General features: G+C 48.2%; 1 protein-coding gene across 3 annotated transcripts in view; it reads left to right on the top strand.

Annotated features, from left to right (window-relative positions):
* MIPEP (mitochondrial intermediate peptidase) overlaps positions 1–27,118 on the top strand; it is an 80,024-nt gene that overhangs the window by 14,230 nt on the left and 38,676 nt on the right. For all 3 annotated transcript variants that reach the window (XM_020894641.2, XM_070471681.1, XM_070471680.1), the window contains exons 7-14: positions 537–693; positions 7,632–7,680; positions 9,097–9,157; positions 11,362–11,414; positions 11,842–11,995; positions 13,180–13,257; positions 14,718–14,922; positions 16,055–16,164. In XM_020894641.2, the coding sequence (XP_020750300.1) occupies positions 537–693; positions 7,632–7,680; positions 9,097–9,157; positions 11,362–11,414; positions 11,842–11,995; positions 13,180–13,257; positions 14,718–14,922; positions 16,055–16,164 (867 nt within the window). The remainder of the gene's footprint in view (positions 1–536; positions 694–7,631; positions 7,681–9,096; positions 9,158–11,361; positions 11,415–11,841; positions 11,996–13,179; positions 13,258–14,717; positions 14,923–16,054; positions 16,165–27,118) is intronic.

Genomic DNA, 27,118 nt, shown 5'->3' with positions numbered 1-27,118 from the left:
CTGTACAGTCCATGGAATTCTCCAGGCCAGAATACTGGAGTGGGTAGTCTTTCTCTTCTCCAGGGGATCTTCCCAACCCAGGGATCCAACTGGGGTCTCCTGCATTGCAAGCAGGTTCTTTACCGACTGAGTTATCAGGGAAATGCTTTGAATAATGAAAATGCTTTGATTACCCCGGTTGTAAAGAGTTCCTCATTTTCAAAGTATGGTGAGCGACAGCGGCGCTGGCCGTTGCAGGGACTCACACTCTAAGCACGTGGCCTCACGTCACTGGTTGGTGGCGCTCCTTGTGTGTCAGGTAGAGCCTCTGCCCCCTGCCCCTCTGCCCCTCTGCCCCTCAGCAGGACTTGGGCCAAGTGCGATGTGTCCCCCTCACTCGGTAATGAGCCCAGAAACTTCATTCAGCCTGTGTAAGGCCTTGTGTTTAAGCATTGCTCACCTGCAGAGTAAAGTGGGGGGAGATAACGTGTGTTATTATCATATAGGGCTTCGTATCTTCGTACGTGTGTCTTTTACCATCCACTTTTTAAACATAGGTGCGAGAAGCTGCTTATAAAATTTTTCTTTATCCCAATGCTGGTCAATTGAAACGTCTAGAAGAGTTGCTCAGCAGCAGAGACCTCCTGGCAAAGTTGGTAGGGTATCCTACCTACTCCCACAGAGCCCTCCAGGGAACAATCGCCCAAAGTCCAGGTGAGCCTGTTTACCCAGCTCTTCAGGACAAAACAGGGTTTTTATGAAGCTGAACTTCTGACTTTAAATAGCTAAAGTTACTGTGCTATTTTTAATTTACTTGGAGACCAGTTACTGAGATACTTTGCCTCTTTATTAGGAATGATTTTTAAACAGAGCTAATCATTTGGAATATATCTGCACAACTAGTGTACTTTATGTGTATGTTGAGTAAGTCATTGAGTTAGACAAGGCTGTGGTCTGTGTGATCAGATTGGCTAGTTTTCTGTGATTGTGGTTTCAGTCTCTCTGCCCTCTGATGCCCTCTCTCAGCGCCTACCGTCTTACTTGGGTTTCTCTTACCTTGGACATGGGTTATCTCTTCACAGCTGCTCCAGCAAAGCACAGCCGCTGCTCCTGACCTTGGACAAGGGGTAGCTCCTCTCAGCTGCCACTCCTTGTCTAACTCAGTGAAACTAAGCCATGCCATGTGGGGCCACCCAAGATGGATGGGTCATGGTCGAGAGGTCTGAGAGAATGCGGTCCACTGGAGAGGAAATGGCAAACCACTTCAATATTCTTGCCTTCAGAACCCCATGAACAGTGTGAAAAGGCAAAAAGATGGGACACTGAAAGATGAACTCCCCAGGTTGGTAGGTGCCCAATATGCTACTGGAAATCAATGGACAAATAACTCTAGAAAGAATGAAGGGATGGAGCCAAAGCAAAAACAACACCCAGTTGTGGATATGACTGGTGATAGAAGGAAGTTCCAATGCTGTAAAGAGCAATATTGCATAGGAACGTGGAATGTTAGGTCCATGAATCAAGACAAATTGGAAGTGGGCAAACAGGAGATGACAAGAGTGAACATTGACATTCTAGGAATCAGCAAACTAAGATGTACTGGAATGGGTGCATTTAACTCAGATGACCATTTTATCTACTACTGTGGGCAGGAATCCCTTAGAAGAAGTGGAATAGCCATCATGGTCAACAAAATAGTCTGAAAGGCAGTACTTGGATGCAATCTCAGAAACGACAGAATGATCTCTGTTCGTTTCGAAGGCAAACCATTGAATATCACAGTAATCCAAGTCTATGCCCCGATCAGTAATGCTGAAGAAGTTGAAGTTGAACGGTTCTATGAAGACCTACAAGACCTTCTAGAACTCATACCCAAAAAAGATGTCCTTTTCATTATAGGGGATTGGAATGCAAAAGTAGGAAGTGAAGAAATACCTGGAGTAACAGGCAAATTTGGCCTTGGAGTACAGAATGAAGCAGGGCAAAGGCTAATAGAGTTTTGCAAAGAAAACCCACTGGTCATAGCAAACACCCTCTTCCAACAGCACAAGAGAAGACTCTACCCATGGACATCACCAGGTGGTCAGTGCTGAAATCAGATTGATTATATCCTTGCAGCCAAAGATGGAGAAGCTCTATACAGTCAGTAAAAACAAGGCCAGGACCTGACTGTGGCTTAGATCATGAGCTGCTTCTTGCCAAATTTAGACTTAAATTGAAGAAAGTGGGGAAAACCACTAGACCATTCAGGTATCACCCGAATCAAATCCCTTATGATTATCAGTGGAAGTGAGAAATAGATTTAAGGGACTAGATCTGATAGAGTGCCTGATGAACTGTGGATGGAGGTTCGTGACATTGTACAGGAGACAGCGATCAAGACCATCCCCAAGAAAAAGAAATGCAAAAAAGCAAAATGGCTGTCTGAGGAGGCCTTACAAATAGCTGTGAAAACAAGAGAATCGAAAGGCAAAGGAGAAAAGGAAAGATACATCCATTTGAATGCAGAGGTCCAAAGGATAGCAAGGAGAGATAAGAAAGCCTCCTCAGAGATCAATGCAAAGGAATAGAGGAAAACAACAGAATGGGAAAGACTAGAGATCTCTTCAAGAAAATTAGAGATACCAAGGGAACATTTCATGCAAAGATGGACTCAATAAAGGACAGAAATGGTATAGACCTAACAGAAGCAGAAGATATTAAGAAAAGGTGGCAAGAATACACAGAAGAATATACAAAAAAGATCTTTATGACCCAGATAATCATGATTGTGTGATCACTTGCCTAGAGCCAGACATCCTGGAATGCAAAGTCAAGTGGGATTTAGGAAGCATCCCTATGAACAAAGCTAGTGGAGGTGATGGAATTCCAGTTGAGCTATTTCAAATCCTGAAAGATGATGCTGTGAAAGTGCTGTACTCAATGTCAGCAAATTTGGAAAACACAGCAGTGGCCACAGGACTGGAAAGGTCAGTTTTCATTCCAATTCCCAAGAAAGGCAGTGCCAAAGAATGCTCAAACTACCACACAATTGCACTCATCTTTTACGCTAGTACAGTAATGCTCAAAATTATCCAAGCCAGGCTTCAGCAACACGTGAACCATGAACTTCAGATGTTCAGGCAGGTTTTAGAAAAGGCAGAGGAACCAGAGATCAAATTTCCAACATCCGTTGGATCATCGAAAAAGCAAGAGAGTTCCAGAAATATATCTATTTCTGCTTTATTGACTATGCCAAAGCCTTTGACTGTGTGGATCACAATAAACTGTGGAAAATTCTGAAAGAGATGGGAATACCAGACCACCTGACCTGCTTCCTGAGAAACCTGTATACAGGTCAGGAAGCAACAGTTAGAACTGGACATGGAGCAACAGACTGGTTCCAAATAGGGGAAGGAGTAGGTCAAGGCTATATATTGTCACCCTGCTTATTTAACTTATATGCAGAATACATCATGAGAAACGCTGGGCTGGAAGAAGCACAAGCTGGAATCAAGATTGCTGGGAGAAATATCAATAATCTCAGATATGCATATGACACCACCCTTAAGGCAGAAAGTGAAAAAGAACTAAAGAGCCTCTTGATGAAAGTAAAAGAGGATAGTGAAGAAGTTGGCTTAAAGCTCAACTTTCAGGAAACTAAGATCATGGCATCTGGTCCCATCACTTCATGGAAAATAGATGGGGAAACAGTGGAAATAGTGGCTGACCTTATTTTTTTGGGCTCCATAATCACTGCAGATGGTGACTGCAGCCATGAAATTAAAAGAGGCTTACTTCTTGGAAGGAAAGTTATGACCAACCTAGACAGCATATTAAAAAACAAACATTACTTTGTCAACAAAGGTCCATCTCGTCAAGGCTGTGGTTTTTCCAGTGATCATGTATGGATGTGAGAGTTGGACTGTAAAGAAAGCTGAGTGCCAATGAATTGATGCTTTTGAACTGTGGTGTTGGAGTACTCTTGAGAGTCCCTTGGACTGCAAGGAGATCCAACACGTCCATCCTAAAGGAGATCAGTCCTGGGTGTTCATTGGAAGGACTGATGTTGAAGCTGAAACTCTAGTACTTTGGCCACCTGATGCGAAGAGCTGACTCATTTGAAAAGACCCTGATTTAAAAAAAAAAGAAAAGACCCTGATGATGGAAAAGATTGAGGGCAGGAGGAGAAGGGGATGACAGAGGATGAGATGGTTGGGTGGCATCACCGACTCAATGGACATGAGTTTGGGTAAGCTCTGGGAGTTGGTGATGGACAGGGAGGCCTGGCGTGCTGTGGTTCATGGGGTCTCAGAGAATCAGACATGACTGAACGACTGAACTGAACTGAGTCATACTTATTATTTCATTGATGAATCATTGATGGTGATTTGAATTATTTTTGTTTTAACTCAGCTGGTTTCTGTGCTCAGCCTTGTTAGAATTGGTGTGGGAGGAGATGGGTGATCAGTGCCCCTGCTGGAGGCAGGGTTGAGTGTGGCCCAGGTCATATAGGACTCCTCCTTTCAGAGAGAAGAGGGCTGCTTGGCAGGGTTGGGAGTGGGGAGCGTCTCTCTGGGTGTTCGTTAAAAACTTACCTTTTCCTTTGTTCTTTATGATTTATCACGTATAAGAGAAAATATATCACAATGAAAATGGTGTAATTCAAAGACATTGATTAATTTACAGTTACACTCTAGACCCAAGTCCTCAGTGGAGTGGCTGTGTTGGGGGGTTGTTCAAACTTGCTGTATTTTCAGGGTTGAATTCACAGGACTTGGTGTCGGGCTGAGCGTGAGGAGATGGCAGTGGACACCACGGGTTTCCATCTGTGTGTCTGGAGGAATTGTGGGGTCACTGGGAACGGCCCTGCAGCAGGAGGGTCACCTTTCCTGCAGGCTCCATGCTATCTCTGTCCATCCGGTGTCCAGCCCTTCTTTCTCTGCGGGGCCCATAGCTTCTCCCAGGTTTTCTTGATGCCTGCTTGCCTTGTTTCTTTCTCTCTCATGTGTGTCTTTGGGGTCCAGATGGGGTGCCCACATTTGAGGAGTGCGGAGGGGAGTGGGAAGGAGTGGGCACAAGTAGAGGAGGTTTGTTCTTGGGGAGGTGGGTTTGAGCAGGGCTGTCGGTGGTCGCTGGCAGGGGGCACCACGAGGGGTGTGGAGAGCAGCTGCAGGAGCATGCGTTTGCAGTCAGGAGGCTGCAAGGCTCCGGGCTGCTGGCAGCTCTGCACGTGGTGAGACGTCACATTCGGGCTCCTGAAGGGAGAGCCAGGCCTGCGACTGAGCCACTGGGAGGACAGGGAGTCCTGCCCATGGGGCTGGGGCTGGGAGCACGGTGGTCCGAATTCAGCGGGAGATGCGGATCAGTGTGCAGGTGGCGACCAGGGTGGGCAATGGATGGGACATGCTGGGACAAGTGCTGGGGGCAGCTGGGGCCGACAGAGGCGCCTGAGTGGTGACCAGCAAGTCCACAGCTCACGGGGTGGTCCGTGGGGAGGTGTCTTGGAGGTGGACTCTGCACACACGTCGTGTAAGGTGTGACCTGTGTGCTCGGGGGCTGCAGCGTTTAGTTGGGGAGCTTGGACAGGGCCACGTGAGGATAAATCTTAATCCTGGTCGGTGTCCTTCCAGTGCTGAACGCACTGACTGGGCACCGCAGGGCCCTAGGGTTTTAGGAGCTCTGGAGGTTTACAGATGCTTGGGTGGCTGTGGAAAGTTCCGTGAGGAAAGGGAAGCTGGAGGTGGGCAGTGGGGGCAGGGAGACAGGGCGAGGGCTGGCAGGCCGTGGTGGGCCCCACGGGACCGGCGCGTCAGGGGCCTGTCTTCCAGGAGCCATGCGGCTGCCTGCAGGCGGTTCAGACTCACTGCTCTTCACAGGATAGTGTTCCAGTTGGGGAATCGAGGTAGATATTTCCTGTTCGAGAGAGCTAGAGAAACAAAATGGGTGAGCGCCAGTAAAAGATTAATTATTTTGAAATAGAAAACACACAGAGATATGTTTGAAAACAGTGCCCTGTGCCCACTGGTTTGACATCCTGAAATAAGGTTTTATTTTGAGCTAAATAACAGTTTTTTCCTAAAAGCCTTAGCACCATCTAACACAATACACCAAGCCGTGTTTGCAGGTGGGATCTGTGTTGATGGTGACGAGAGACCCTGGCTTCCTGGATCAGGTCCATTCCTTCCCCAGCCTTTTATTTACTCAGAAATGAGATAAACTGAAGAGGGCAAGAAATTAAAACCATGTAAAAGATCATCTGAAAACATAAAAGCAGTGTTTGTAGCTTACTCTAAAATATGTATGAAAAACTCTATACACATGAATCAGTGCCTAAAAGTGCTAAATTCAAAAATTCACGTGAAAAATTTCCTGTTATGGGAAATAATCACAATTTCACTGCCTTGCTTTTATGGGTTTCTGCAATATAATGACTTATGGCTGAAGTATTTTAAGTAGTTAAAAAAAAATTCTGCCAGCCTGAATTTTACTGGAGCACAGTCAGTTGACAACGCTGTGATAGTTTCAGATGAGCAGTGAAGGGACTCAGCCACATGTACACTGTATCCTCTGTCCCCCAAACTCTGCTCCCATCCAGGGCTGCCACATGACGTTGAGCAGAGTTCTCCATGTTTTACAGTAGATACTTGTTGATTATGCATTTTAACTATAGCAGTGTGTACATGTCCTCCCTAACTATCACCCCTGCCCCTCTGTCTGGGGCAGTAAGTTAGTTCTGTAAGCCTGTCTCTTTCTGTTTTCTAAGTTCATTTGTATCCTTTCTTTCTAGGTTCTGCATTAAGGGATAGCATACAATATTTGTCCTTGTCTGTCTTTCTTCACTCAGTATGACGCTCTCTAGGTCCATCCATGTTGCTGAATATGGCATTATTTCATTCTTTTTAATGGCCAAATAATGTTCCGTGGTACACATATACCACATCTTTATCCATTCCTCTGCTTGGACACTTAGGTTGCTTCCACGTCTCGACTATTGTAAACAGTGCTGCAGTGAACACTGGAGCGCATATATCCTTTCAGATCATGTTTTTCTCCAGATATATGCCCAGGAGTGGGACTGCTGGGGCATGTGGGAGCTCTGTTTTTAGTTTTTTAAGGAACCTCTGTACTGCTCACCACAGTGGCTTCACCAGTTTACATTTCCACCTGCAGCATTGTAGGAAGGAGAATATAAAGTTTTAATGTTCTAATTTTGCTACATTTTCTTCCAATATAGATCCTGAATAGATTATTCTGCTGTGTATATTAAAAAAAAACCATATATTCAGAAAAACATTGATTTTTAAAATCTGATGATTCTAAATTGTGCAGACTTTTATGAACAAATTAATATAGCTATCAAAAAAACTGAGAAATTTTTTTTCCTTTATACATAGATATAGAAATAGATTGAGATTTTGGATGATTTTCTTTTGCTTCCTGTTAGCTCTTTTTATTTTGGGGTATCATCTAAAGCTCTGGAGTTTATGGTGTCAGCTTTGATAAACTTTCATATAAAGTGTCTAGTATTAGGAGCCCTGCTTCCCTTTGAGAATCATCACTTTAAAGAAACTGTATTGTATGGATTTATGGTCACAACGTTGTGATTTTAACATGTGTGTTCATTTTATTTCATGTAGTTAAATATATTTTCTTTGGGATTTTCGTTTTAGAGACTGTCATGGAGTTCCTTGAGAAACTGTCTGACAAACTCTCTGAAAGGTTCGTTTTTTTTCTTTTTTTTATTTCTGCTTTTTAGAGTACACATGATTTAGCTTTTCTTCTTTTTAAAGACTTTTAAAGATTTATTAAAAGAATTAGGAAGTGACCCATGAAGAATATAGGTGTTGGAATATGGGTCGGATCTTATACTAACAGTGAACTGTACTTTGAAAGCTCACAGCTGTCCTCCGAGGACGACTGTCCCGAACACTTGGGCCATCCTCTCTAACTAACCGGTCTTCTTTAGGAACTCATTACTGAGGTGGACTGTTTAAAATCCCCCAAACCTTTTGTGAAACTATGCATTTTAGCTTGTAATGATTTGGTCACCTAGTCTTGCTCTTCTTTGGGCCTAAATAATTGGTGGATCACACCTGCTGTGTTGTGTGTAAAGAGTGCCCAGTGTTTGTAACCCAAGGCTCTCTGCTCTTGGTGGTCCCTCTGCCACATTGCCGGCCTTCTCCCTGCCCAGCCCCCTCGCCTGGTCCTCGCCGATCTGGTCCTGCTTCTCTGGGGGCCGAGCCCCCAGGAGCCTTCAGACTCCCAGCATGAGGCCTCCAGCACGAGTCTTGGCAGGGTCTTGGAGGACCGTGGTCTTCTCTCTCCTGCAGGGCTGTCTAACCCCTGTTCGCTCCTTGACTGCACCTGCATGTTAAAGTTTAGCTCCAATTTCCAGTTTCCGTTATAAACTACTGCCTTAGAACCCAGTCCTCTCTAATTTGCGTTATATTTATTAGTTCTGAAATGATTTTTCTTAATGCAGTGAGCTGTTATGGCTTTGATAGAATGAAGTAGTATCAGTTATGCAGCTATTTGAAAATTTATTCTACTTTGCTAGTTAAGCTTTATTGTTCTTTTTTCACTTGTATGTAGCTATAGATATTTTAAGCAAATATTATCTTCAGATTTTTTTAGCGAAGATTTTAAAATTATATTTAGTGAACTGTATTTTTTAATTATAGAAGTTAATTCTAACCGAAACTTCATACTTTGCAAATATTAAGTGCATGTGTGATTCGGCCCAACTAGTTTTTTGATAGGGGAAAATGATAAATGGTAATCTTAAGTAAAATCTTCTTTTAGAGAAACTAATTTGTTAGTCTCTTTTTTAAAGTATAGCAAAAAGTAGAGATTTGAAGCTTACTGATGAATTTGTATATTCTGTAACACTTAAATTTTCCAAATTTTAGTACTTTAAGACAAATATCAACTTTTTAGGTAAAAATTACAGTAGTTTACTGATGTATGTATCACTGTCTCTTCTAATACATGTAAAATTTGGATTAATACTAGTTTACATTTTTACTGCAAATTACTTCTGTCAAGATTACTGAAAAGTAGCAGAATCAAACTCATCTTTTATAATCTACCTATGAAAATTTTGTCCTGGCAAATAATGATAAACCTATTTTACAGAACTATGAAAGATTTTGAGATGATTCGAGGGATGAAAATGAAACTAAACCCTCAAAATTCTGTAAGTGATCATGCTGAGTTTCTTTTCCTTTTTGCTGTTTATTTGTCCCCCCGGGGCCCTTGGGGCAGGCTCTGCAGTTGCGGCTCACTGGCTTAGTTGCTCTGTGCCCTGTGGGATCTTCGTTCCCCAGCCAGGGATCAAACCCACATCCCCCATGTTGGCAGGCAGATTCTCCACCACTGGATCACCAGGGAAGTCCAGAGGTACTTTTATTATAAGCAGTCTGTTGGCTGAGGGCTCTGTCTTTTGGCGCTGGGAACCATGCTCCCGCTCCGCACTGTCACCACGGCCCTGGCTGAGGTTGTCCTCCTTCCCCCGGTGATTCATGTGCCTGGGGAGCTGGTTTTCTGGCAGCCGGTGTCTGCTGCCTTCTTGCATCCCATCCGCCTCCCCTCTGCCCCCTGGGGCCGGCTCAGGCTCAGAGTTAGATGCCGGAAGGCCCTCAGGGCTCCTCCGGAGGGAGTTTTCTGATGGGCCTTGCCCCCTGTTGTTTAACATTTTCAGAGAGTTCTCAGACTATTTCCTAGCTTTCCCACCACACCCTCCGAGACCTCCCGGCCCTTTCTCTTCCGCCACCCTGGGGCCCCTGCCGTTGTCCTCTGCCCCCACTGAGGCCTGCAGTGCCCCTGTGCTCCTTTCACTCACTCGCTGCTTTGCGCTCCTTTCATTTATTTTTTACTGAAGTGTAGCTGATTTACAGTGTTGTTCTTTACTTTTAAACTGTGGCTGACATCTGTGGCTCCAATACTTTGGCCACCTGATGCGAAGAGCTAACTCATTTGAAAAGACCCTGATGCTGGGAAAGATTGAGGGTGGGAGAAGGGGATAACAGAGGATGAGGTGGTTGGATGGCATCACCGACTCAATGGACATGAGTTTGAGTAAGCTCCGGGAGTTGGTGATGGACAGGGAGGGCTGGTGTACTGCAGTCCATGGGGTTGCAAAGAGTTGGACATGACTGAGAGACTGAACTGACTGATATCTGTGGGCCAGTAGATGCTGTGCGTCTGGTTCAGGAGAGGAAATGATGTCTGAACTGAACCTTTTGGACCCCGTTCATAAGGACGGAGACCCTGTTCACGGAGCTCTGCTCAGAGTTGTGTTTCTAAGCAGTATACTCTCCAGGAGGTGCTGCTGAGTGATTCAGAGGACGGCTCATGAGGGACCGCTGCACAGCAGCCAGGGCTCGGGGCCAGGACACGGTAGGACAAGGGAAACACAGCCTGCCCTCCCGAAGCTTACACCTGGGGAGGAGTGAGATTGCAGACAGGAAGAGTCAGCCCGCACGGTCCTGCCGGGTGGGGGCTCCAGAGGGAATAGTGCAGACAGGAGGGTGGAGGGGCTGTCTCGTAAGGCCTGGGCAGTGACGACCCCTCCGGGGAGATGACACAGAGCAGCCCTGGGAGAAGCGAGGGGCCCGCGACAGCCAGGGACGAACCAGGTAGAGAGGGGCGTGGGAGGCCGGTGCAGGCCAGGCCAGGCTCACAGGGGGTGGGCTCAGGGGTGTGTGAGGGGGACGTGGAAGGTGGGGACGCACTGGCGGCCGGCACATGTGGACTGCGAACCTGAGCCAGGCTGACCGCGTCTGGCCCGGCCACTGTCCTCTGTCACCTGCCAGCCTGCCCTCCCCCCCGCCGGGGACAGTGGCCCCTGCAGGGTTCCCAGCTCTGTCACTGCTCTGCGGCCGGTGTCAGGAATGATTGTTCAAGTGCTTCTTTATGACAGGTTTTCTTTGCCAAGTTCAGGGTTAATTCTGCCACGGCTTGGTCTGAACTGCTGCTTTCATCTCTGGGATCCACCCTAAGGTTCTTTAGGTCCAGAAAGGGCCCTAGTCGTGCCTTTAGTTCCCTAACCCACCTGTATTGTCTTGTGGGTTAATACATGAGCCACATCTGGGGTAGATTTCAACGTGGCTAATTTCATCTATTAATGTCGACTTTTAATAGCTCACATTTTAGAATGACATTTGTCTGCCTTCTCCCCCAGTTCTGCAAGTATGGCTGATTTCTGCCTCTCAGCTCTTTGATCACAGGGAAGGTGGAATAGAGAGTAAGGAATGAAACTCTTGCCAGGTGATGAGTTCCTAGGGTTTTTACAAAACTTTCCTGATACAGTAACAGGTTACATTTTATAAACTGGCTGCATTATTGATGAAAACTGTGAAATCATCCCAGCTTTCCTAACGGTAAGCTTCTCTGCTGCAGGAATTGATGCCCTGGGACCCCCCATACTACAGCGGACTGATTCGGGCTGAGAGGTGTGTGTCTGGAGAAGTGCTCCCGTGTGAGAAGGCAGGAGCGATGCGTCTTGAGCATTTGCCCACCTACTGGGCAGCCGTGCCTTCACTTGGCGCCCACGCGGCCAGCGCCTGCGTGGCGGTCACTCCCCGGTCTGGAAGCTGCGCTCTTGGGCCTGTCCCCCGCAGCCTGTCCCCATGGCTTCTGTGGTTCCCCTCTGCAGACCCCCGAGTGTCTCCCCGTCTGCCTCCACCCCTGGCTTCACCCTCACTGCCGTAGTAGTCAGCCTGCTGCTCTTCTGAAGGAGAGCAGGTCTGAAACCCCTCCAGGGTAGAGACCTGCTTCATGATTCAGTCCTTCCTTGACTCCTGATTTATAAATGAAGAGTGAGCCGCGCTCCCCTCTAGACGCTGAAGCACACAGAAACGCCGCTGCTTCTCCTCGCAGGTTCAACATCGAGCCCAGTCTCTACTGCCCGTTCTTCTCCCTGGGCGCCTGCATGGAGGGCCTGAGCCTCCTGTTCAACAGGCTGCTGGGGGTCTCGCTGTACGGGGAGCAGCCCGCGAAGGGTGAGGTGTGGAGTGAGGACGTCCGCAAACTGGTGAGTGCCCGGGGCGGAGCGTGCGCCCATCTGCGGGGCCTGGTACCCTGTCCACAGAGCTTCAATCCAGACCGCTGCTCTGGTTCCGGGCGCTGTGAAAGAACAGTGTTCTCTAGAATCAGCTGTTGCAGGAAGGTAGGGTAAACACGTAGCAGCAGAGTTCTTTCCCTGAGAGAAAACACCTTTCTGAGGAGTTGGATAGAGGGTTGAGCCCACATGTACACTGGCGGCTGGGCTGTGGCCCATCTGCTGGTGTGAGTCCTGGACGGTCACTCTGAGCCCGGGGCCCTCCCTCCCATCGGGGCCCACTTTGTGTGAGCTGCAGGTATTGCTTTCCTGGTGAAGTTTGAGGGTTTGCAGCCCTCAGGCTTAGTGCTCTGGCTTAGCGCACTGTACTCTCATCACTGTTTTCTGAGAAGCATGGACTGTCTCCTCGTTGCCTGGCTGTGTTTGGTGATTGTAGATTAAGCTTAGTTATTAAACAGCCGGCAGTCTGCTGAGCGTCACACAGATGGATAACCTGCAGCGATGCCACGAAGGGAGAAGGTGTAACAGGAGAGTGCCAGGAGCCAGTGCAGGCGATGGAGGGTCCCGTTCAGGAGGGAGCCCCCTGCATTGGGCAGGTTTCCCCAGTGCCTTGAGCAGTTCCTAGCACCAAGAGGTTGCCTCATGGAGGCTTGCTGGAGTCCCGAGGCATTGAGGTTCTGTCCAGCAGAGTCCCCGCTTGTGCAGAGGTGGATGGAGACCCGCTCTCCTTGAGCTGTGCCTCGCGGGGCTGACCCGGGAGGAGGCATCACTCCCTGCTCTTTGGCCGAAGCCCACGCCGCCGTGGTTGGTGTGCGGGTGTCCTCACTTCCTGGGCTGCAGAAGGGGTCGCTGTGCTGCCGTCCTAGGCTGACTCGGGCCCAGGGAAGAGCCGTGGCGCGGGGACTGCAGTCACAACTCAGGGCTTGTTGGGAGGGTTCCTCTCCCGTCAGAGTTCGCCAGTCACCCCAGAGACACAACAGAAGAGGCTGAAGGCACCGTGGACCGACGTTGAGGTGACCTGGGAAGCAGAAAGTCATAAAATGTCTGCATTGGTGGCTGTCAGTGTTTTATGTGCAGGTTCTGGTGTTTGGAATGTGTTTCTACTTATGGAAGTTCTGATGGCTTCATTCACCAGTAAATCAACCTTTTTTTTCTAGGCCGTGGTTCATGAATCAGAAGGACTGCTGGGATACATTTACTGTGACTTTTTTCAGCGAGCAGACAAACCACACCAGGTGATACTTTATTTACAAACCAATCTCTCTAGAGTGATTAGCAGTTAATGTGTATTAATGTTAACTTTAGCTCTCATTTTTGTAGTTACTAATATTTAAAAGACATTAATGGTGGTAACTAAATGTGTGCATTTGAAATTGGGTAGAATTTAAAGATGGCAGAAGTTACGAGATGGTTACAGAAATGTGTATCTGCTGTTTTCATCTGGGTCGAGGTAGCAATGATCATAGTGATGAATGCTGACATTTTAGGAGCCTGTCTCTGTGCCTGCCAGCACCCTGAGCCCTTCTCATGTGCAGCTTTGAAAGTTCCCCTCAGCCTTTTGAGCTCAGTCCTGATGAGGTGAGGACACTGAGGCCAGAGAGCTGCGGTTACTTGTCCAGAGCCACAGTTAGAGGTGCGGGGATTGGAGCCCGGACTTCTGTCTGTATGTGGCATGGGCCTGCTCTAACACTGGGCAAGGTGTGTCTCTGAGGAACCTTGTCAACCACCAGTTCGCTCCTTGTGTGAAGCCACAGGCCAGGTTTCCAGGTCAGTCAGCTTCAGCAGTTTTGGGCCATTGGATTGGAACTGTGAAGAATTCAGGTTATAAAGTTATAACAGAAATAATGGTACCTTGTATTTAATGGTGATCCACAGTTTCCACAGCAGTTATAACAGATGCTAGTTAATGCTCTGGCGTTTGACACGGTGGAGGGGAGGCTGGTGGAGGGGAGGCTGGTGGAGGTAACCAGTTCCCAGGGGATGTGGCCAGCAGGTCTGCACAGTGGGACCAGGGTGAGGGCCATTGGCCGCTGCATCATCTGTTCCTTCACTGTGCTTGAAAGGCTGGAGAGTCCAGGTTTGTGACCTGGGTTCAGGTTTGAGGTGCCACGGCCCTAGCTGTGTGTCCCTGGACACGTGACTTAGTATTTCCGACTCGGTTTGTTTTCTCATCTCAGAAATGAAATATCTGCCTCATAGGCTTATGTGAGAAGAAATGATCAAATTTTGTATGTGGACTGAAAAAGTGATTCAGGGTCCATGCTTTGTGATAGTTGAGAGCTCGTCACTTCAAGCGATGGAGACAGTGGTGGGGGTGTGGCCTGTCTCATCGCCGGCCACAGAAGGGACTCATTAACACCAGCGTCCCTCCCCCTGTGGCTGCCTTTCTCCCTGCCCTGAGCATCTTGAGGGTCTGACCTCAGTGGTGACTGTGTCTTCAGCTCCTCGAACATCAGCTCAGCACGTCTTTGGAGTGAATGAATGACTTTGTCAACATGAGCTCAGGGTATTACTGGTGCTTTTTAAAAAAGTAACATTTCAGCAAAGGAGAAAGTGTTGGGAAAAAAAGTATAAATAAAAGAATAGAATTATGATAACACTTGTACTCATCCATTTTGATAGAACCTTGTATTCATTAAGACTTGCTTACCCTTTAGCTTCTGATCATTTCTTCACTGGTCTCATTTTCTTAAAGGATTGCCACTTCACCATCCGAGGAGGTCGTTTAAAGGAAGATGGGGACTACCAGCTCCCCGTGGTGGTCCTTATGCTGAACCTGCCCCAGTCCTCAAGAAACTTGCCCACGCTGTTGACTCCTGGGATGATGGAGAACCTTTTCCATGAGATGGGCCATGCCATGCACTCGATGCTGGGACGGACTCGATACCAGCATGTCACTGGTGAGCAGGAGCTCACTCAGTACAGGACTTCGTTTATTGCAGTTCTTTAAACACATGCTTTTCATCTTAGTTGGAAAAAAGCCTTTTGTTTAGAAAATCTGTCGTCATTGATCGCAGATGGCTTTGTCTTGTCCTTCCACTTGTGATTCAACCCAACCCTCATACGTTTTTTCCATCCATGACAACAGTTCTCACACAAGGCTGTCTGAGTGCCTGTCTCTCCAGTTTGTACCATTTTGCATTCTGCTGTTTTATCTGGAATTTACATCAGTGGCTATGTGTGTGAACAAGCACTCTTAGCTCCAGTGCAGGCTTAGCAAGTGAACAAGTGAATGTATACAGCCTCTTTTTATCCAAAACCAGTCAGAAAACTTCAGGGCATGTTGAAAGGCATGGCCAGGTCCTTACTGTCTCTCTTCTGCATCCCCTGCATAAAGCCATGGTTTTCCTGCTAATGTCAGCCCCCCTCCTCGTCATCCTCTCTAAGCTCACCATCAGATGGGTCAGCCCTGCACCACTGGGCAGGTGTGGTTTTCAGTATTCAGCAGCTAACACACACACAGTATTTAGGAGAGGAGAAGATATTTTGAAAAGACTGCAGATGGTCTGGACAAAATCATAAAGTGCCACCAACACGTTCTTATAGGATTCGTTACTTTAAGTAATTTTGGGTTTGAAATGTTGCCTTTCTATATTGAGGGTTGACCTTGCTCCAGAAATAGTAGATAAAATACTTTGAAAAGGAATGAAGGATCCTGGCTTCTGGTAGTGGAATTCAGCGCGTTAAATTAGAATGAGCTCATTGTAAGGATGTTGTAATCTGTGTGTCAGGTGTAGCCTGGCGGAGCTGAAGACAGTTTTGTTTGTAGAGGGTGTGAACCGTTGCTTCACAAGTGCTTTACCCAGCTGTGCAAATATTTTGTTTTGCTTCTGATACATGGGAAAGTGTGTGAGATGAGTACAGACTTTCCTGCAAATATGTGCAATAATTTTATAGAAGTAAAATATTGATTTAATGAATTAAAGACTATTGTAGTTCATCAGAAATACAAATAAAAATGTAAACGAGTGCCTGTGGTGACATTGACACGCTGCCACGATTCCTGCCGACTTCTCCTCTCGCCCCTTCCAGGGACCAGGTGCCCCACGGACTTCGCCGAGGTCCCATCTATCCTGATGGAGTATTTTGCCAACGATTACCGGGTGGTTCACCAGTTTGCCCGACACTATCAGACGGGCCAGGTAGGGCTGACGCGTGTGTGTCCTTGGGCATGGTAGGGGTGGCTCCTGGGACTCAGCAGCCGGCACCAAACGCTTGCTGCCTCTGCAGAATCTTCTCCAAACCAGACTCCTCCTCCTGTTTCCTGACTCGCCCCCTTCATTTGTCGCTGTCGTGCCGCGAGGGGAACAGGCAGCTGCCCTTGTCGTGCACCAGCAGTGTTGTCGGGTCCACACACCATCCCCCTCGGAAGGCACTGCGTCCTGTCTCCAGAGGGGTGAGGCCGTCCATGGAGCCTCAGTGCTGCCTCGGAGAACTTCTGCTCTTCCTGCCCTTTCTGCTTCTGAACATTTGTTTCTCCATCTGAATCTGTTGTTTCATAAACTGTGATGGCATATTTCCCTAATACGTTTAGTTAGCGTCTGTATGAGGCCAAGTCTGAAAAATCTCTTAAGTTTGAGTTGTCTTCGTCTAGTCGCTCAGTTGTGTCCAACTCTTGCGACCACATGGACTGTAGCCCACCAGACTCCTCTGTCCATGGGATTCTACAGGCAAGAATACTGGAGTGGGTTGCCATTTCCTTCTCCAGGGGATCTTCCCCACCCAGGATTGAACATGCCTTTCTTGCATCTTCTGTGTCGGCAGGTGGATTGTTTCCCACCGAGCTACCAGGGATAGGCTCAACTAGCACCTTGTCATGTTAGAGATTGTGCTTCTGTTGAGTAGGGCTAAGGGAGCCGTGCTCTGCAGTGAGTAGCTCTAAGCTGACTGTCAGCATCGTGTGTTTCCTGTCTGCGTGTCCCTGTCCTTTCGGGGCTTTGATGACGTGCTGTTTCATTAGGTGGTGTTCCCCTCAGTCTGCATCTCCCCGAGTGCCCGGGGACAGCCGTGTTCATCTTTGAATCCTCAGCATTTATTTATGTAACTTTTTAAAATATATCTGTTGCACTTTATATATTATGTAACAGGCAATACAGTTAAAGCAATGAAATGAATTAGGAAAAAAGATGGTAAGTCCATTGGATTTGGAACTCAGTTGTTTGACAAACAGATGTAAGACCCAGGTAGGAAATCTTTACATAGCAAAACTAAGCATCTATGCTCACAGGAGAGCCTCTCAAATCCTAATTTTTTTTTTTTTCATTTAAAATTTACTAAAATTTACTATAGGTCTTTATTTGTAGAATCCTCAGCATTTAGAATTGTGCCAAACACCAAAGCAATTGAAGGACTGAGCAGAATCAGTAAAAGGGTCCAAGCCACCTTTGTTTGTGACTTCTCTTTCCAGTTCTCTTTCTAGTTATATCTCTGGATGCATGATGTGAGTTGGCTGTTTCTATTCTTTGGACTTTGATTGTCTCTGTTATTGTCAGTGTAGGATAATGGCTGAGTTCTGGAGAGCTACTCTGAGTTACTCTCTATCATAATCTATTTAAGTTTGTTAAAAGGATGAAATAGAAGGATTAGTAATCCATTCAGCTACCTGTTCGCCTGAGAAGAGTTGCGCTGGGGATTATGTAAACTCAGCCAAGAACGCAGAGCACGTAGCCCCTGGCATGGCAGCGCGTCCACCCCGGCTCCACACTGGGGCCTGCGAATGGGGAGGAGAGCTGACTGCGCGCCTCCTTGAAGCCTGAGTTGGTGGCCGCTGAGGGACAGGAGCTTGGGGGTGGCCGGTGAAGGGTGGGGAAGCTGGAGGTGGCCCCTGAGAGCCATGCAGAGGTGCCTAAGAAACCAAGGGCAGCAGGAAAGGAGCTGTCTGAGGAGCTTGGGCTCGTAAGAGGCCTGGACACCCGCACGAAGGGCGACTTCAGCCGAGCAGCGCGGGCCCTTCAGGGTGAGGCTGAAATTCACCACAGATAATGAGTTTGCAGTTACTGTTGTCCCTTTCCAGAACAATCAGGAAAACAAAGATGGGCTAGAACCCCTGCTTGGAGAGTGGTGTACCATCCCTGATAAGTTCCTATTTTAATCCTGAATTCTTCAGTCAGAAGAACCATTTTCTAACAAGATTGCTTCAAGAAAAGAGTATGAAGTCCACAAGTCCTCTTCAGAGATGAGACCGGAGGAAAGCAGCAAGCTGCTCTGGATTAATTCCAGGCCCAGACTCAGGAGGGATGCCCAGTGGGCTGAGGGGTTGCAGACACAGTGTCCACGGCAGGAAACCATTCTGTGATTCCATGGAGACAGGAGAGCCCGCCAGGGGCACGGGGCACAGGTGCACGGGGGGCTTGCTCTTCCTGTCGCTGATTAAACGCCAAGTGGCTGGATGTTTTCATTCCGAGGGCAGGTCTCGCCCAAGGGCAGGAGTTCATTCCCCCAAGTCTAGGCCTCTGTAGATAAATAACATGAAGGCCCGGAAGAGCACTTGTGGACGCATCTTTGTGCTTCATTTCCTGCCCCGCTGGTCTCCCCGCTGGCTGCCTGGTGCATCCAGAGGCTCTCACAGTCGGGGTAATGTCTCCGTGACTTATTAACCCCTCCCAGTCTTTTATCTGAACTCAGCATCCCAGAGCCAGCAGGTTCCTGTGGTCGAGGAATTAGAAGTATGCCTCTCAGGTCTGCAGGTGCCTCGCAGCTGCCAGAGGAAGCAAACCCCAGGGGTGCTCATTCAAGGTTCAGACTGTCTTGACAGTGCCAGGGCTGCAGCAGGGCTTGTTGCAAATTAATCTTAAAACCAATAGCGTAGAAATACAGATTTGGTAGCAGCTCACATGAAAGGGTCCAGGTTTTTAGACGTGATGAACCCAGTGCGGCTCGGCGGTCTAGAGGGAGCTCCTTCAATCCCGGTGCCCGTAGGCGGTGTTGCAGGGCCCATGGTGTCTGAGGAGCTGGGGTGTGTCTTTCCTCTTCGTGCTTGTGGGCTGTGGCCTGCAGCCTGACCCCTTCCAGGTGCTGCCAGCGAGCGCAAGGTGAATGGCTTACTTGCCTGGAAGCATGGCTCTCTCCTCCCTTAGACATCTCCACACACAGCTCCTTGCCATCCTGGTAAAATGCACAGAATGTAAAACTCGCCAGGTTACCGGCATGTCAGCGATGTTCCGGGGTCAGTGCGCCCAGGTGCCATGCTCCCCTCTCACCCCACCCCACCCCGATGCTGTCCATCCTGCAGAGCTGGGGCTCTGTGCGCATCAGACACTGCGTCTCTTCTCCCCTCCGCAGCCCTGTCAGCCACCACTCTGCTCTGTCTCCATGAGTCCAACTCTTCTGGGGACCTCACTGAAGTGGATCATGGCAGCATTTGTCTCTTGTAGTTTATCTCACTTAGAACAGTATCTGCAAGGTTCATCTCAGGGGTGGCATGTGTCAGAACGGCTTTCCTTTTTAAGGCTGGGTTGCCATCTTTGTGTGGATGGACCACACGAAGATGGGGACCACACAAAGATGTTCAGCCTTTCTTCTGCTCATGGACATCTGTGCTTCTTCCATCTTTTGGCTGCGGTTGGTTCGGCTGCTCGCCGCTCAGAGACAGTGCTGGTGGGAATGGAAGGTTGCTTTATTCAGGAGGCGGCAGCCTGGGGGAAGGCAGACTCTTGTCCCAGAACCCCCTCTGGAGAGTCTGCTCAGCTGTGAGGGTTTCTAAAGGGAGGAAGGGGAGTCATCTCAGTTAATCTTTGAGGTGGGGGCCAGAGTCCTAGCCAGCCCCGCTCCTACCCCTGTGTGCAGACTGGTGGACTCCTCGGTCTCTCTTTAGACCCTGTCTGTCCATACAGTCTTTGCTCATGAGGCTCCTGAAGGAGAAGTGATCTAGTCGTCTGTCGATTCCTTGTTCTTCATTTCCCCTTCTTTAAGGAAAGAAGCAGCAGGTTAGGAGAGGCATTGTGTAACCCAAAGATTGGAAAGGTGTCCTGGGGCTGGAGGTGAGCTACAGGGTAGCTTTGCTGCGGGGACAGGGCATGTGGTCCCTGCAGAGAGTTCTGCCACAAGGGCTGCCTGCGGGAACCTGCCTACAGGCCCCCTGTCCGTCGGCATTGTTTCTGCGGGATCAGGGCTGGGGTCCGTCCTCCATAACGTCTCACGCTGACCCAGGGCGCTGTCCTCTTGGAGTGGAGATGGGGCTGGAGCTTCTCCTTGTTGACAGTGGTAGTTTTCTGCTCACACTCAGGCGGAGCAAGCTGCAGTTACTCTGATGCCCTTAGACTGGTAGGAGAAGTGGTACTCTTCCCGCTCTTGAGGCCGGGTCTTCGAATCGTGAAGCCAAAGGTCAGTGCTACTCAGGCTGGAGTCGCTGGTGTCACAGCTGTAATCGGGTTGTCGTGAGCATAGCCTCACTGCCCCGCGGGTGAAGGGGCTCGTTGTGAATCCAGATGCCCACTCACTGCCCCCTTGGTAGTCCCCAGGGTTTACACGCTCCGTGCCAGGAGCCGGGGTGAGGGCAGAAGGGTCCTTGTCCCTGTAGCCCGGCAGCACACTGCCCCCTTGGTAGTCCCCAGGGTTTACACGCTCCGTGCCAGGAGCCGGGGTGAGGGCAGAAGGGTCCTTGTCCCTGTAGCCCGGCAGCACACTGCCCCCTCCGCAGGGCCTGCCCCTCCCCTGACCCCCTCCGCCTGGTCCCCCTCCTCCCAGCACCCCTCATTGCATCTCAGGCTACAGGGGCTATTCTGTTCCTCGTGGGGTGACCGGTACATAGGGGACCTAGAAAGCACCCTGAGAAGAGGCTGCCACTTCATGTAAAACTGAGAACCTTCCTCTTAGGAATGATGTAAGAATCCGGTTTTAGACCAGAAGAACAAGCTGCAGTCTGTCGTACAATATTTGAAGGATACCATGTAGAGGAACAGGATAGGTCTGCCCTGTGTCGTCTCAGAAAAAGTATCACCTGGAGCAGTAGAGGGAAAACAAGCAAAGCTGATTTCAGTTCAGTGGATTCTTCTCGAAAAGGATCAAAAAGGAGATGCCTCTGAAAATTTTTTTGTTTTGTTTTGTTTTTCCTGGTGGAACCTTTCTTAAAAAATAGTTTTGTTTGTTTATTTTTGGCTGTGCTGGGTTTTCGTTGCTGTGTGGGCTTTTCTCTGGTTGTGGCGAGGGGGCTCCGCTCCTCTCTAGCTGGGTGCGTGGGCTTCTCACTGCAGTGGCTTCTGTTGTTGTGGAGCACGGGCTCCAGGCGCGTGGGCTCGGGAGTGCCGTTCCCGGGCTCTGGAGCACTGGCTCAGTCGTTGTGGCCCACTGGCTTATTTGCTCCGTGGCGTGTGGGATCTTCCCGAATCAGGGATCAAACCCGCATCTTCTATGTTAGCAGGCGGGTTCTCTACCACCAAGCCACGAGGGAAGCCCAACAATTACTTCATTTTTCTGCATCTTTTGAGGTAATTGGGTGGTTCTTTTCCGTTCGTCTAGTTATGCCTTGAATGTTGGTGTTAATGCTGGGCCCCGTTCACATGCCAGGACTGGGCGACATTGGTCCTAACTTACTTATTGTAACACACAGGCAAGGACTGGATGATGTTGGTCCTAACTTACTGTTACTTGTTTCTTGTAACACTGCGCTGGCTCTGGTTTGCTCGTATTTTGTGTCTGGAGGATCGTCTGCGTCTGGGCTGGTGAGGGATTGGCTTGTGGTTTTCTGGGTCCTCTCTCTCGTGGTGTGGGCATTAAGTGGATCCCATTTCATAAGTTGGGCTACAGAGCTCCTTCTCCTTATGGGCACTTTTATGAAATAGTAATAATCTGTTTCGTGAAACTTGGTCAGAATTCATCTATAAAACCATTCAGGGTCTGTCATTTTCTCTGTGGGAAGATTTCTTAAATGACTGATTTCCTTCATAGTCACAGCACTCTTTGGCCTTCTTTAATTCTGAAGTAAGCTTTGCTAACTTATAATTTTCCAGAAATGTATCTGTCAATCCAAGTTTTCGAGTTTATTGGCATAAAGTTATTTACAGCCTCTTTCATGCTTCAGGTCCTGCGCTTCTGTCTGCCTCATTCCTAGCACTCTCGTCCTGTTTTCGTCTCTGTTAATCCTGCAGAAGGTTGGTGTCAGTGTTGGTATCAGGAGTCTTCACTGAGCGCTCACACTCACCTTGTTTACGCTCCCTGTCTTGTTTGTTTCAGTTACTGCTTCTGTTTTTATGATTATTCTCTCCCTTCTTCCCCCAGTTTCTTAAGGTGGATACTTAGCTGACTAGTTTTCAATTTTATCTGACATATGTTTACACTTTAATGCTGTAAATTTAAACTATGTGATGCAGTGTTTTAGCTGCATGCCATGACTATCATACAAAATATTTCTTATGTTGCTTATTTCCACTGTAATTTCCTCTTTGGGTTGTTTCAAAGTGTAGTTTAAATTTTTTAAATCTTTGCAGAGAAGTGTTTTTTTTGTTGTTGTGTCTGCGCTCAGTTTTGTCCGACTCTTTGCGACCCCACAGACTGCAACCTGCCAGGCTCCTCTGTCTATGGGCTTCTCCAGGCAGAGATACTGGAGTGGGCTGGCATTTCCTTCTCCAGGGGATCTTCCCGACCCAGGGATCAAACCACATCTTTGTGTCTCCTGCATTGGCAGGCGAGTTCTTCACCACTGAGCTACCTGGGAAGCCCTGTCTTTTTATTATTGATATCTGATTAGTGTAACTGGTATTGATTTTTGCATTTTATTGATTCTTATTTTATGGCCCAGTGTGTCATCAGTTTCTGAAATGTTCTGTTTGTGCTTGAGGACACTGTATATTTTCTAATTGTTGAGCTTGGGGTTTCATGCCCTTCTGTTAAGTTATCCTTTCAGTTGTGTTCTTTAAATTTTTGACAGCTAACTAGCAAAAGATTGAGAGATGGAAGGAAGGCTTCCACTAGGATGCAGGTTATATCATTTTCCTCTTAGTTTTGTCTCTTTTATTTTTAATTGTTGAGACTTTATTTAAAGCAATTTTTGGTTCACAGCAAAATTGAGGGCAAGGTGTACAGACCTGCCACCCCTGTCCTCACTCAGGCACGGCCTCCCCGTCGTGATCAGCATCCCCAGGGGGTGGGGGGCATGGGGAGGCGGGATGAACCTACCCAGACATGTCACCGTCTCCCCGAGTCCACGGTGTCTGTTCTGTGAGTCTGGGCAAATGTATAATGACGTGTCCGGCGTTATGGTGTACACAGAGTAATGTCAGTGCCCTCCAAGTAATTTCATTGACTTTTGCTCTACTTGGGAATATTTTGTTGTATGCATAGAGTTGAGCCGTTCCTTTCTTCCTCAGGTGTTAGCCTCTTGATCTGCATACTGCTTCTTAGAGTGTCTTCTTTCTTTTCTGGTGACCCCCAGCCATATTACTGATAACCAGAGATGTTGTCAGTTCAAGAGAAGCTACACTTTTTCCATAATTTTGTCTATTAGCCACACTGAGACGTTTCTTGCTCTAGTTATCTTTCTCACAAAATATTTATCAAGCAGTAAATAATAGAAATTCACATTATTTTGTGTTTTTTTCTAATTTGTCCAGCAATATGTGAAGTAGGTGGTACATAGTTTATCCATGCTTTGTAGAAAATGAGGTTGAGTAATTTCTCAAGGGTCACACAGTAGTACTCAAACCAGTATGATAGCATTGTGGGTGTTTTCTTTTTCCAGTTTTCCCTAATGAAAAATCTCTTCATGTCGTAGGAAACGGTTTGCGCTTCCTACACAGCATGTGTCACAAACACCAGGCCCTTGCGTTGTGTTACTCAGAGTGCAGGTCTGGCGCTTTCATTGTGGCCTGTTGTGTGTTGCGTCATCACGAGCCTGAGCCTGTTGCCTTCGTTTGTGAGTCAGCCCGAGGCTAGAACTGCCTCAGATCTGTTTCCAGGGAGTCACACCGCCTTATAATAAATCTTCTCCTGTCATCCTCCCAGGAGAAGTGAACAAGGACTGAAGGTAGAAATTACAGAGCAGTCAGAACTGGATTCCGTTTGGCAACTTAAGTTGTTTTGAAAGGTCTTCTTTTCAGCTTTAATGCTTCTCAGGTATGTCTAGACAAGACCATTGAACCGGAGGGCAGAGACGGGTCTGACCCCAGCCCCACCGCCATGCACGGATGGCCTAGGTCAGTCAGCGCTCATCTGAGACTTGTCTGCTCTTTTATATAAAATAAACAGAAACTAAAAACTAATAGCTCCCTACTCACATCAGAAATTCTAGTCAAATTTAATAATATATGCAAACTGAAAACAAGGTGTAATTGGAATTTTTTTTTGGAAAAAATGGAAGCTAGACTCTTGCACGCCCCAGTGTTTCATGTTGACTTGAAGACTTTGTGAGAGCCAGGTGGCTGCAGTGGAAGTTTCTCTGTGCCATCGCTGACACTGTGTAAGCATTTCTCTGGTCCTCGCCTCGTGTATCATCTCAGTTTGTTAGAAAACACCAGTGAATTCAAGTAAGAGGTAATGCCCTTTGCTCTGGGTTTGGAGCTGAGACTTGGTCTGTTTGGGCCTCGGCAGCGTCTTTGCTGCACTGATGCTGTGCCATCGGAGGATTACTGACAGCAAAGCGGGCAGCTTGAGACGCCGCATCGGCTCGTTTCCCAGCCATAGACACGTGCCGAGATTGGGGCGCAGAGCTGGGACCTGGCTGCGTGTGGAGGCTGCTGACTCTGGGCGGTGCCCTCGGTGCCTGGCCAGCCGCCTGGAGGCCCGTTGCTGTTGGGAGTGCCCGTGCCTCAACACGCCTGTGTCTTTAGACCCAGCGTGTTCCCAGGGGTCGTCAGTGGTAGGAAAACAGGGGTTTGTGCAAAGGACGTCTTCACTTTGAATATCATGCAGCTTCTATCATAATACGTTTTCTAAATGCTCATAAATAAGCCAGAGACTGTATCACAATGACTTGGCTCTGTAAGAATTTGATGCCAGAACTTGTAATGTGACAGACGTTGAGCTGTCGAGTGATCGAAGATACCTGGCAGATTTATGAGGCTTCGTGCTTACAAGGCAGGCTCATGGGGGACCATCCAGAGGACACAAGTCATGCCAAGTTTGCCAGCACGCTTGCACTTCTGACACTATTTTAGAGTCTTACCCCAAAATGTGCTTTCTGACTGTAATGGGATTCTAGTATTATTGTCATATTCCTGTTTCTGTGTGTGGGCGCAGCTGGTACAGCCCTGTTCATTCCCAGGGTGCAGCTGAACAGCCTCTTCCCTTGCGGGGTCCACGGGCTCTGTGCAGCTGGGATGCTGTCGTCCAGGCCTCGAAGCTGAAGGGGGTAGAGGGGACCATCCCCCTGAGGCCACAGGCCCACCTGTGTGGTCCCCTTCGGCAGTGTTTAGAAGATACCCAAGCTGCCTGGAGGGACTGAGTTTCTTCTAGTTAGTCCACACTTTTCACCAGTTGATTGAATAGCTGTTACCTCACTGGATTGTTGGGCTTCCCTGATAGCTCAGTTGGTAAAGAATCTGCCTGCATTGCAGGAGACCCTGGTTCGATTCCTAGATTGGGAAGATCCGCTGGAGAAGGGATAGGCTACCCACTCCAGTATTCTTGGGCTTCCCTTGTAGCTCATATGGTAGAGAATCTGCCTGCAATGCGGGAGACCTGAGTTTGATCCCTGAGTTGGGAAGATCCCCTGAAGAAGGGAAAGGCTACACACTTCGGTGTTCTGGCCTGGAGAATCAGTCCATGGGGTCGCGGAGAGTCTAGCAACATTCACTTTCACTTTTCGCTCACTGCATCGTTAGTCATTTTTTATAGTGTTGTTTTTTTTTTAATCCTCATCTTACAAGTGAGAAAGCAAGACACCCAGAGCCGTGCCTGCTGTAAAAAACAAACACGCAGCAATGGAAGACACCAGCCCCAGCGCGGCCGCCCCTGCCTCACCCCAGGCTCTGCCTTCCCACGGTGGTCCGGACTGTTTCATTTCATTCACCTTCACCTTGGTTTTGCCAGATCATCGTGATGATTGTTTTCTGAGTCAGGGCATCTCACACGGCAATATGCATGAAATACCTGGGATCTGGTTAAAATGCAGGTTCTGACCCGGGTGTGGATATGTTTAAAAGAAACGGCTGAGCACTCCATGATGGCTGAGTGCACTGCGGTCGCCCTGGGGCTCTGGAACGTACATCTGAGCCATGCATTTGGAGGAAGATGTTACCTGAACGGACCTTGTCCCCTGTGGACCTGGGGTCTCGATGAACACCCCAGCCTTGGCGCTGACTGCCAGCAGGCTGCATTGACACTGTTGTAGTCCCACAAAGCCGGATCTCAGTTCTTCAGAAATCAAGCACTGTTATTTTTAAATAACAAAGGACAAAGATAATTGTGGAGGAATTCACATTGAATTACTGAAACAAATGAGGGTTGCCCTAACCCCAGCCCTCTCGTCCGCCTCTCACCTGTGTGTGTCACAGGTCCCACTCTGCACCTTGTCCCTCCAGGCTGCACCACGTGGGGGCTGTGACCCCTGTGCTCTGTCTCCCTCCTGGAACCCATGCGGCTCCTACCGTTTCTGGTCCACGCACACCCCCTTTCTGTCCCTCAGGCTAGAAGCCGTGCTTGCCCGCAGGAGTTTCCATTGTTTGTTGATGAATGAGAAGATGTTTAATATGAAAATAAGACAATTAAAGCTTTATGAATCAGGAGAAACCCAAAAACAGCAGCAGTCCCGTCCATGTGATATAAAGGAAGGGTCAAGAGACTGGAGCTTCCCGATGCAAGCCACTAGCGTGTCTGATGTCTCTAAACCTCAACATCTTAAGGCGCTGTTGGAGGAAACTCTTGGCTTAGGTTGGGAAGGCTCAAGACTTTTCCTTGCACCGAAGTTACACTCTGAAGCTTCCCACAGGCTTCATCTTCGCTCCTGAAAATTGCCTTTTTCTGCTGGTTTGCTGTTCTTGTGGCCAAGTAGACAGAGAAGAGAGTGGCCTGGCTGACTGAGCCTTCACCCCGCACTGCGGCAGTCGCAGCCATACTCGTGTTTGTTCACCTGTCCTGAGGTGTGTCCTGAGTGTCCGCTGTGGGCCAGTCCTGCCCTGGGCCCTGGGAAGAGACCTATACGGATATAGAGATACAGCATGCACA

This window comes from Odocoileus virginianus, chromosome 8 (genome assembly GCF_023699985.2).
Source record: "Odocoileus virginianus isolate 20LAN1187 ecotype Illinois chromosome 8, Ovbor_1.2, whole genome shotgun sequence".
Taxonomy (NCBI): domain Eukaryota; kingdom Metazoa; phylum Chordata; class Mammalia; order Artiodactyla; family Cervidae; genus Odocoileus; species Odocoileus virginianus.
This window is presented reverse-complemented; position numbering and strand designations above follow the sequence as displayed.